This window comes from Martes martes, assembly GCF_963455335.1.
Source record: "Martes martes genome assembly, chromosome: 5".
NCBI lineage: Eukaryota > Metazoa > Chordata > Mammalia > Carnivora > Mustelidae > Martes > Martes martes.
The window spans coordinates 133,712,295-133,724,079 of record NC_137892.1 but is presented as its reverse complement, the minus strand read 5'-3'; the positions used below and the strand labels follow the sequence as shown (position 1 = coordinate 133,724,079).

Here is an 11,785-nt window from a genome sequence, read left to right as displayed (position 1 = left end):
CTTCCACTAGATAGGAGTCCCACCGAGTTTTAGAGGAAGGAGATCTTCTTCCACTCACAGGCTTGGAGATTGGCTGGCTAAGTAAGGCTTTGAGATCAATTAGTAAATCAAACAGAATGAACTGTTGGATGACTCCATTCCTAAACTGTTTTCAAAATGTCGCACTCCTGATGGTCAGTCTACCTGGAAAGTTGTTAGGAATTTCCAGGCCCCGCCCCAGACCTGATGAAACAGAAACTGTGGGGGGTGGGGTGGGGGGAGGGGTTGCAGGCATGTGTATCAGTTAGCAGGCACTTCAGGTGACTGATGCACATCAGTATTGAGAACTGCTATTCTCAAGATGCTCCTCTTTCCCAATAAAATGACACCCTAGCCTCTCTAAGAAATGGGTGTCTACTTGGTATGGCCCAATGCAGAAGACATAATTTAATTTAAAAATTATTCCGGGGCACCTGGGTGGCTCAGTGGGTTAAAGCCTCTGCCTTTGGCTCAGGTCATGATCCCAGGGTCCTGGGATCGAGCCCCACATCAGGCTCTCTGCTTAGCAGGGAGCCTGCTTCCCCTTCTCTCTCTGCCTGCCTCTGCCTACTTGTGATCTCTGTCAAATAAATAAATTTTAAAAAATAATAATTTAAAAATTATTCCTTCACAATTCTCTGATGATTTTATTTTCCACCCATCACATACTTCAGCTCAAAAGCTTCAGGATGCACTTTAGCTGAGGCAAGGAGACTTGTTTTTCCTGAGTATGGAACTCCAGAAGTTTACCAACTGCCTCACCTGAGGCGATTTCCACTTCTTTCCAATCATCCTTACTGTGATGCTTATTACTATGGTGTGTTTCCTGGCATAAGATGATGAAACTCTTCTCTCCTTGCCTTATTTTCTCCATGACAACTGTCATCATCAAAAATACTATATGTCTGTATGCTTATTTTATTTCTTGTATGTCTTTCTCCACGTGAGTGTGAGCTTCATGAAGGCAAGGGATTTTGTCTTTTTATTCACTGTTAATTCCCCGGCATCTTAAACAGTACTTGGCACATTGTAGACGTTCAGAATTATCCGTTGAATGAATGCATGAAGGAAGGTTGGGTTTCAAGAATGTGTTTTACAAGTTGTAGGTTTCTGTTTATTTATTAATTGAAGACAATTATGGTTTTTTTTCTCAATTCTATTTCTGAGAATGTTTAATACTACAGGCTTCATAAGGTCCTCAGATGTCCCATCATTTTAGTGCAACGTGAACAGAAGAATTTACTGGATTAATGTGAAAGTTATTACCTGGGTATACACTACAGAACATCATGGATTGAAACTGGATAGAAAAGGCTAAGGCAAGGTGAATAATGGTATGAAAATAACACAAAAGAATTTATGTCTAACCTCTGGGCACACCAGTCTGCTGTTTGTAGGAGGATGCCCTTTTGTAGAAATTATTTTTAGAGAGTAAATCTGTTTATCAGTAATTGTTTTAAGCTGAACACCTCCCAGGATACAGTATTTCCATTTTCCTGTTGGCACATCGTACAGCTCCTACTTCGCAGATGTTCACTGTTTTCTCATTCGTTGATGATCCTATTCTGACACAGTAGAGGTGGCTTCCACCCTTGAAGCACTGGGGAGGCAACAGGCAGACACATTTGGAAATGGAAGCTGAAAAGAGAGGGAGACAGTGTGACTCACCACCTACTTCGGGGTTTGATTTTACCCAGTTTGTTCCCAGAGCAGCAGGCACTTTGGTGACAATGTATTAGAAAGCTGGAAAAAAGGCAATGACCCAAAAGACCCAACTGTGCTTGAATGGAGTCATCTGGTTGGAAGAGACCAGAATGCACTAGTAAGCCAGTAAGATTCAGGAGTTGGGCTGTTTCTGGCACCACCTCCTCACTCACTGCCCACATCCAATTGGTTGCTACATCCTGTCAATCCATTTCCATGATGTCTTCTGTTTCTCCTTGCTGTTATTTCTCATTGGCACCACCTGGGAACATTTAGTTAACTTCTGTTGAGAAGGTGCTATGAAGCCATATAATAAGCCAAGAGATTTACGTTCTTTATTTCATTTAGTCCTCACAAAAAACATATGGACTCCACGTTATCATGCTAATTCTATGCATGAGCTTGTTAGTGAGCTTAAGTGATTGGCTCATGGTTCCACACTTAGTAAGTGGTAGAGGCAGGTTTTAAATCATAAATGACCCATAGGCCTTAATTCTTTAACACAACTCTACACCACGGTTACTGATTTCTTTCTAGAATATTTCTGGGTGGATGATTCTTTCATGAGGCCTGGTTTCAAAACTACCCAGTCACTTCATAATTCATATAGGTCTTGCATTCATGAAATCATTTTAAAATAATTACTTGAGATAAACTTACCAAAGCCAAGAATATTACAAAAATTTTGAGTAAAGGGATACAGGCTCATTTATATACATGCATATTTTAATCAAAGGTCAAGGTCCTCTACAGTTTGACGTCAAAATCCCTTTGCATATTGCCTTCTCTGTTTTCTCCATTCCAGGTAGAGTAAGTCCCTCTCTGCTTCCCAACCAAGACCTCAGTGGTGTTCTAGTTTTTGTACTCTTGCCCATGCTATCCCCTTCTTTTGCTACACTGATGTGCTCCCTCCTACTCTCCCCCACATATCCAGTTTCTACAGGTCTCACTTCCTCCATGAAGCATTTGATAGCCACTTGCCCCATGCCAACTAAACTTCAATTAAATTTTTAACTAAACTTTAATAACATAAATCTGTAAGTACTATATCTGACGTTTGTTAGTACTATATCTGACACTGACATGTTTTTCTCTCAAGACAGTTATAAGTGGTTTATTTGAGAGATCATTCATCCCTATGTCCCATTTACCTCTTAACGAGGTGCTCAATTAATTCAGCTTCATCAGTGGGTTTCAGTTCTGAATTGGGGGTACGGGTGTAAGTATTCAAAAAGAAGTGTATTGATAGATCTGGGAAAACGCATGTTGCCAAAATATCTGAGTGAGACTGAGAATCAGCAATGATGTCATTAAGAAGTAGCTTCTTTTAGGGGAATATCAGTTCCTTCCCAATGGAAGAAAATGGGGAAGAAAAGTAGGGAGACACTCATAGACTTCCTGTAGACTTCCTGTAGACTTCTGTAGACTTCCTGTCTTTGGTAGAAAACATTTCATGAAAGAGCATGCATTCCCTTGTAAGCCCTCTGTCACCAGCTAGAGAAGATTCTAGTTGGGAAAGGTCTTGCTCATTGTTGTAAACAATAGGGTTTAGTGAAGGACACTTCTGGAGAGGATGTCCATTCCCCAGGCTTTTGGAAAGGCCATGGTCACCATTCTTTTAGGATGGTTATGGCTTAAATGCTCTTAGCAAGATTATCTTTAGACTACCAGCACCAAAATGCCCTTCCCACCACCTCTACTAATGCATCCTCCAAAACTCAGTTCTCAATCTACCAACCTTATGAAACACTTCCAGGCCAGAAGATTTTTATCTTTCTCACAGTTCTTATTACATACTGGCTTACATAAGGTTATTCATGCAGTTATCATGAAAAGTTACTCCTTTAGCTACTGTGAACAATTTGAAGGTACAAAACTCCTTTATCTTCAGTGTCTTCGTCATACCTTGTACAGTGACGTCCACATCTTGGCTACTAAATGGATGTGTGCTGAATAAATTTCCCCCTTCTATTAGCCGATGGTGGATATTTTTGAAATTTAGGCAAAACATTCCACATCCATAAAAATAGGCTCCTTAAGAAGCCATTCATGTTCTAACTTTTGAAAAGTGAACTTTATGTAATTTTGAAGTTCCATTTTAAACCTTTCTTTATTTCATTTTTTTTTTTTTAAGGTTAAGGGGTGAGAGGTGGGTGATGGGTACGTGGGCATTCATTAAACTTTTCTCTCTACTGTTGAATAGGTGTGAAAGTATTCATATGATTTTCTTAAGTCTAGATGGATTGAAAATTTAGTTTATTTTGCTTTTTAAAGTTTTTTTTTTAAGATTTTATTTATTTATTTATTTGACAGAGAGAGATCACAAGTAGGCAGAGAGGCAGGCAGAGAGAGAGGAGGAAGCAGGCTCCCTGCAGAGCAGAGAGCCCGACGTGGGATTCGATCCTAGGACCCTGAGATCATGACCTGAGCTGAAGGCAGAGGCTCAATCCACTGAGCCACCCAGGCATCCCTCTTTATTTCATTTTAGATAGAGAAGGAAAAGCATAGCAAAGTACACAATGTGTTCAAGAACACAGTTCAACTAAGAAGACCTTCAGTTCAACTCAAAATCAATAATATCCCAACTTGCCATGAGTGCATTGGGTACAAAATACATTTTTAGCTTTCTCTTTCTTCATAAATGCTGTGATTTGTACAGTGATGCTCTTCTATAGTGTTACTGAACAGAATTCTCTGTGACATTGACTTTTTCTCACCAGTTGAAGAAGACTGACCCAGCCAGACCATATCTTTAGGGGGAAAAATGCTTTCAGGATTCTGATTGTGTATAAAATTAAAGAATCTTTTAAATGACTTAAATCTCTCATTACAAAATGTCCATGTATTAGTTTGACTACCCCAAGACATTCTGTTAACTTGAGCAATATTGATTAAATATTCAAACTTTTCTGTGTTCTTTTTTTAGACAAACTAAGACTCCTGGAGACTGTAGGATTTAGATATATGTATAGTGAAGAGCTAATAGTAAAAGCAGATTTTGATGAAATTGTAAGCCAGATATTATTTGTTACTCAGACAGATATAAAAAGAATAATTTATGGAAAATAGGAAAAAAATCATTGCTATACAGGGTTCCATGAAAATCTTTTCTTCATGATAAATATGGAAGGATGGAACCTCACACTAAACACATCCTCAAATACCAGTTTTACCTATTGTCGCACAGACAGGGACCATTTTATCCTGTTTCCTTTTATCTTCAGTGTGCATTCCTGACAATAATGTTCCTATGCTACCATTTTCAAAGAAAAAGGCTATATTTTAAATATAAAGTGATATTCCATAATACCTTCAGCTCTTTTCTACCATAAATTAGCATTTCTGAGACACATGTCAGTTGGGTAATGGTGTTAGTCTGGCAATGAAAAATGGGTAGTAGTGTTTAGCTACAAGATGATTTGATACTGATCAGAATTGGACAACTTACAGAAAATAGAAACGTAATGCCACTTCCTGAGTATCAAACTGACAGAGAAATAAAGGAGTAATGACTCCAAGCATTGGTGAAAGTATGGAAGGCAGTCTTAATTATACATTGTAGGTAGGAATATAATATGGTAAAAACATTTCTGGAAAGCAAGTTGATACATAGTACTAACAAAGACTTTACATTTGGAAGTCATGTTTACCTAGGAATTTCATTTTCTAAGGTATATCCTAAGGAAATAATCTTAAAGATTTATCTGTGATAGATTTGTCTATTATAGCACCGTTTATAACAGCAAAATATTGGGAAAAATCTAGACACTTAGGATTAGTTAAATAAATTATAGAATGTCCATATAGGTTTTGGCAGACATTGAAAATTATGTGGCAAAATAATATATAATGATGTGAAAATAGTTTCATGATATATGAAGTGAAAAACAGCAATATATAAAATAAGATATAAAGGATGATACTTTTTTTAAAAGTGCAATATAATCATGAACATCCCTGAGATTTATAAGGCCCTGGGGAATTTTTTATTTTTATTTTATTTTTTGTGAAATGCCTCTCTATACAAATAATAACAATCACTCTAAATTAGAGTGTCGGCACCATACTAGCAGTCCAATCTCAAGCAATCTTGACAAATACCCTGCTGGCTGGTGGCTCACCAGGCTGCTTTCTGGAAATGAGGGTCTAGCTCTGAGCCACAGATGGCTCTACCGGCATGAGTCCCAGGGCTCCTTGGAGCAGCTGGTTGACCCCATGCATGGTGAGAGAGAAGCAGAATGTTGGAGAATGTTCCACTAGCGAGAAACAGTGCCTGAGCCCATGAGCCAACCCTATCTGGGCCCAGAGTGTCCTACCTGATTAACACTGCCAGCCTTGGCTAGTCCCAGGCACTGCAAGAGGGCTTAAAAAAATTTGAAGAAGATGCTTCTGGCAATTAGTATCCACGAGGAATTTGGTCTAGGCTCAGGGCACTCTGGCTATGTTGTCCTAGCCAGTTCCCGATGCCAGAGGAAATCTTAGACAATTCTGATGAAAGTTTTCCAAAGCTGGGGGTGGGGAATGGTGCCTGAAGCATGAGACTGGGACAGGTGATTCTCTACTGTAGTCTAAGGGTAGTACTGATTGTATATGCAATGAACAATAATTAGGAAGATTCACTCTAAAACTACGAAAGTGGTTATTTCTAACAGTGGGTGGGTTATGTTTTTTTTTTCTTTCTATTTAAATGACTTTATAAAATATTTTACAATGTAAAGGAGTTATTTTTGATTAAGGAAAAGTTTTTGTTTTGTTTTCAGAAAGAGTATAAATGCAAATAAGTTGAACTAGTTGCGGGGCACCTGGGTGGCTCAGTGGGTTAAAGCCTCTGCCTTTAGCTCAGGTCATGATCCCAGGGTCCTGGGATGGAGCCCCGCATCGGACTCTCTGCTCGGCAGGGAGCCTGCTTCCCCCTCTCCCTCTGCCTGCCTCTCTGCCTACTTGTGATCTCTCTCTGTCAAATAAATAAATAAATAATCTTAAAAAAAAAAAAGATGAACTAGTTGCAATGAAGATTATGTGTGAGCCTTTCTAGTACGTGGTCACTACTGGAGCTCACCTGAACATTTTTCCCAGTCGTAGCAGGTGTCATAGCCACAAGATTCTTTCTTCGTGCTATTGGTTGAAAGTCTTCTCCTTTCAAGACCCCATTCTAGCTGTGGACCATCTTGGCAGGAACCAATATGCAGAAAATGGAGTTGCTGATTATTTAAACATTTCTCAGCCAAAAACTTACAAGCAGGTGAAGTAAAGTAATGGCCGGTGTCTGTATCAAACACGCAGAGATCTTCTGAATAATGGCTGCCCAAGAGAGGAAAGCAAACATTCGCATATGAAGATTAGAAAAAAAGAGATGGCAGGCAGTCGGTATAATATGTAAACTCACCACCCAGTTTTCTTCCCCGATGCACCCCCGTCCCCAGCCTCTCTTCGTTCGGTTCTTCATCTCATCTTGCGCGCCCTGTGATTCATCCTTCTACAGTTTCATCTTAGTCTTGGTGTTACTCCCAATTGTCTTCGAATCAAAGTCTGAATTCTTCACTTCTGGTCATCCAGATCCTCAAGTTGAGGATCATGACTCAATTTGAGTCAACTTGACTCCAATTAACTTTCCTTTCTAGAATTGTTTTCTTTTCCTTCCTGACCGCTATCACCTGACAATTGTATTGATTATTTTCGAAAATGATAAGATTACGTCTCCTTTGTTGGCATCCCATGCTCTGCTCCATCAGCATTGCACTGTCTTTCTTCTGTGTCTCTCTGTGTCCACTTCAATTCCTGGCTGCACTTCTGCCTTCTGCACTTTGAAGCTAACCCTGACCAATCTGGCCCATATAGTCTGGACTGCCTCAGAACTCTATAATACTCAGTACTTGGAACACCAGATATATATATATATATATATATATATATATATATATTTGCAAGTGTGTTTGTACTGTGATTGAGGGCATGAGCTTTTATGTCATTCCCAGGGTAACTTGCTTAATCTTCCTAAGTAGATGCTGGGTCTTCCTCCTGAAACCTAACCAGTGGCCACAGTCCTTCTTTTGTTGAGAGCACAAGAGGTTCTTGATTACTCTAAATTTGAGTTTCTTCTTGGATGTCAGTTTTAGAGTTTACAGTCGGGGCATCGGTGTGTAAATTTATCTTCAGGAATAAAGGCCACTCACTCTCTGTGGGCAGAGAACTTAAACTGCGGGTCCAGTCACTTCTCACAAATACCTTCAATGCTGTGTAAAGGAGAACTGAGGACTACAGAAGGAGGCTAGAGAGGTAGGGAAGAGCTGAAATTCTGACAGTTCCAGAGGATAGTCGGTGTTCTCGCAACTTGGTATTGCAAAGATTAAGACAGAAGCTTCCCCTGCATTACATGGGCAATATGAGGGTTGTATGCACTCCCCAGGAGGCCATCTGCTGGATGAGGAGACTCCAGCAGCAAGAAGCTACCCGGTGGACCATTTCTGGTGAAGATTGGGGTGGGGGGTAGAGAGGACCACCTTTGTGCTGAATTATAGTTGTGGCATTATATGGAAAAATACCCTAGAGTGTTCCTAAATAAATAAGAAGTCCCTATTAGTGTTTGTTCACCTGCAGCACGGAGGAACATGAGAGCTACTTAGTGTTAAAAGTGAAAGGTAACAACTGGGCACAGTCTATCGGCTTCCGATCCCAACGTTCAGTCTTTCTCCTCCTCAGTCGTTTGACTCTAACTTTACTCATAGGGCCAAAGAACTGCACTTCATAGCTTCCCTTGCAAGTACCTGTGGCCATATGAATAAGTGAAGGTTAATGAGATGGAAGTGAGTGATGAGTGTTCCAAGAATTCTCCTTAAAAAGAGGGAAAATGTCCATTTTTGGTCTTCTCCCTTCCTGCTTCTACAGAGCGATCTCTGACCAAGAAATAACTTTAAGGATGGTAGAACAAGAGCAGGAATGAGCCTCAGTCCTACTGGCAATGCGAAAGTCGTCATACTAGCCCTAGAATGCCTATTTCTGTATTTATTTTGTGAGATAGAGAAACAAAATTTTATCTTCAGCTAACATTATTTTGAATTAAACCAGCTGAAAGTAACCCTTAAATTAAGAAGCTCCCTTGAGTCCCCTTAGTTTGTTCATGTAAAGAAAAGGCAGTTAGGGGTGACTGGCTGGTAAGTCAGCAGAACATGTGACTCTTGATCTCGAGGTTCTGAGTTCACACCCCACAGTGGGTGTAGAGATTACTTTAAAAAAAGATAAGGCCATTGTAACAACAAAAAGGAGATAGCCATCTGGTCATGGCAGTCAGAGGGAGATGTATCATTTTCGCTCTTCATTCTCTCTACCCCAGCATGAAAAAATAAACTGACAAAGGGGTGTGTTTATGTGTGAAGTCTGTACTCATGCCACTGTCTCTATTCTAAGCTTTTGGAGTCACAACCTTGCCCCGCGCTTAGGAGCAAAAGGAAGGTTTTGAGATAATTGAGTCTGAAACCCATTATGGACAGGAATAAGTCTTCATAAACAAAAATGCACGTTTCTTCATAAACAAATGCCATACAAATTTAGGGAATGGGGCTGAGGGATAATTAAGAAAGCTTGCTACCAGTGGGGAAGAAATCAACACAGCAGAGGGTGTATCAGTTATGTGAAAAATTAATATGTTTCGTGTTTATGCTTCAAGAAGCTCAGCTCCTCTATCAAGCTGGTTACACTAGACTGGTTTTCCCATTTTCCAAATACAGTCCATAGAGTATCTCTCACCCACAGTCTTCTTCTGGAGACATGCAAATGCATTCAGATCCCAACTGTTTTTGTCCTGGTTGACAATGGCCCTTTAATTTTGTCAAAAAATCTGAAACAAAAGAAAACAGGTAAGGAGCAGTGCACCGCATGGATTCCAAATGGTAAGTTTGGACTTAGGAGGAAAGGCAGTGGTGAAAAGTTCTCTCTTATCACCTATAGTTAGGGCATTCATTTTGCCTTTTCCAAATATGTTGTCATGAAATATTCTGTCTGAGAGGTCCTTTCTAGCTCTCATGAGCCGTCATTTTCCCAGCCTAAAATTGCTGTAAAGTTCATGGAACTGAAGAAAATGGAATTGGTGAAATTTCTGTTCATTTGTTCTTCAAATATTTCCTGGGTGACTACGATACTCTCAGCACTGTGTTACATTCTGGAAAAGAGTGGATTGAGTAAAGTTTCATACAGAGTCTATGCTCACAGAGCTTAGAGTTCTGTGAGGGCAGACTGACATTAATCAAACACATGAATACAAATAGAATTGCTCATGTTATTCATGCTAGTAGAGAGAAAGCATATAATCAAGAAAACTGACGTCATGAGGAAGGTTAGGACTGGCAAAATGGAAAGAAGAAAGGGAAAGTGTTCACGGCAGAGGAACCATCAGGCATGGAAGTTCGAAAGAGAGGCAGCAAGTGATCTTCCTGGAACTGTGAGAAGGCCTGTGTGGTTTTAGTGCAGGAAAATAAAAGCATGGAACGAGATGAGGCCAGAGAGGTAAGTGCGTGTCAGGCTGTGTGGGGGCTTACAAGGCTTTTGGAAGATTTTTGCCTCTATTTTATAAATAATGACAAGTCTTTGGTGGGTTCTAAACAGGGGGTCATATGACAAAATCAGGTCTGGATTCTGAAAAAGAAGTTAATTCTGGCTTCTGTGTGGAGAATGGATTTGAAGAGGCACGGTGACCAAGAAGGCTATGGGTAGACAATCTACCAGATGATTATAGTAGTTCACGTGAAAGAGGACGGTAATTTGGACCAAAATGTTGAGTTGGAAATGAAGAGAAGTAGATAAGCCTGGGACATATTTAGCAGGTTAAATGGATGAAATTGCATATCGTGGGTAAGCTGTGTGAGCTGCAAAGTATGATCCTTAGGTTTCTGGCTTGCATTAGACAATAGGCTTTGGTGCCTTAACTGAAATAGAAAATATTATAAGATGCTTAGTTTTAGGGAGAGGAGGGTAATGACTCAGAGTTCTTCTCTGCAAATGTTAAATTTGTGGTATCTTTAATTTATTTTTAAAAAAGATTTTATTTATTTATTTGAGAGAGAGAGCACAAACAAGGGGATCAGCAGGCAGAAGAAGAAGCAGGCTGCTTGCTGTGCAAGGAGCACATTGTGGGACTTGATCCCAGGACCCTGGGATCATGACCTGAGTCACCCAAGCATTCTTAAATTTATGCTGTCTTTTAGACACTCAAAAAAAACTAGATCAAAATAGGTACATAAAATGTATCTATTTTAAAATGTATCTATTTAAGATGTATCTATTAAAATGTGGCCATTTGGGTTTAAGCTCAGTGGAGAAGTATGTGCTAATGAATTAAATTTGTTATTATTGTTCTTTGGGGAATCATTGAAGCCATATGTATGGGTATGATTCCCCAGCAGGAAAATGTAGCATAAGGTGAGGGGACAGATATGAGCCTTGAGGAACTCCAACATTTAATTTCCAAGCACAGGTGGGAGGCTGCCAAAAACAGAGAGCAACAGCCAGAGAGGTAGAAGCCAAACAAGATGGTGTTGTATATTGAGAGCCACGGAAATAAAAGGAAGGTCAACATTGTTGGATGTTCCTAAGAGGTCAAAGGAGATGAGGATCAAAATAATATCCATCACTTTTAGCAGCATAGATGTCAGTGACAATGGTGAAAATGGTTCCTTGGGGGGTAATGTCTTGAAAGTCAGATTTTCTTCTAAGAAGAATCCATGGAGAAATGCAACTCCTAATGCAGGTGTTTATCCCTGCAGGATATTCTAGGCACTAGTATGTGATGGTGGGGAAGAAAAAATATAAAGAATGAAAACAGAAGTGGTCCCCTTTTTTGCATGAATGTAAAGGACACTATGAAAACAGACATTAATTGAATAATCATAGTAATGGGTTTATACATAAAGGCCGTGACAGGTATTTTGTAGAAAGGGAACATGCTTCCAGAGACCATATAACAGGAGACCTCAATTGAAAAATACAAAGAAAGATCCACGAATAAATGAGGCTTGATCTAAGACAAGCAACTGAACAGTGTGTATGTGAGCAACGGGGATTAAAACAGAGG

General features: G+C 39.7%; 1 protein-coding gene across 1 annotated transcript in view; it reads right to left on the bottom strand.

Annotated features, from left to right (window-relative positions):
- Positions 1-1,105: 1,105 nt before the first annotated feature.
- C6 (complement C6) overlaps positions 1,106-11,785 on the bottom strand; it is a 59,706-nt gene continuing 49,026 nt past the window's right edge. The window contains exons 17-19 of the mRNA XM_080803313.1: positions 9,466-9,556; positions 6,782-7,023; positions 1,106-1,656 (exon numbers count right to left, since the gene is read on the bottom strand). Coding sequence (XP_080659439.1) covers positions 1,475-1,656; positions 6,782-7,023; positions 9,466-9,556 — 515 coding nt within the window. The 3' untranslated portion in view covers positions 1,106-1,474. The remainder of the gene's footprint in view (positions 1,657-6,781; positions 7,024-9,465; positions 9,557-11,785) is intronic.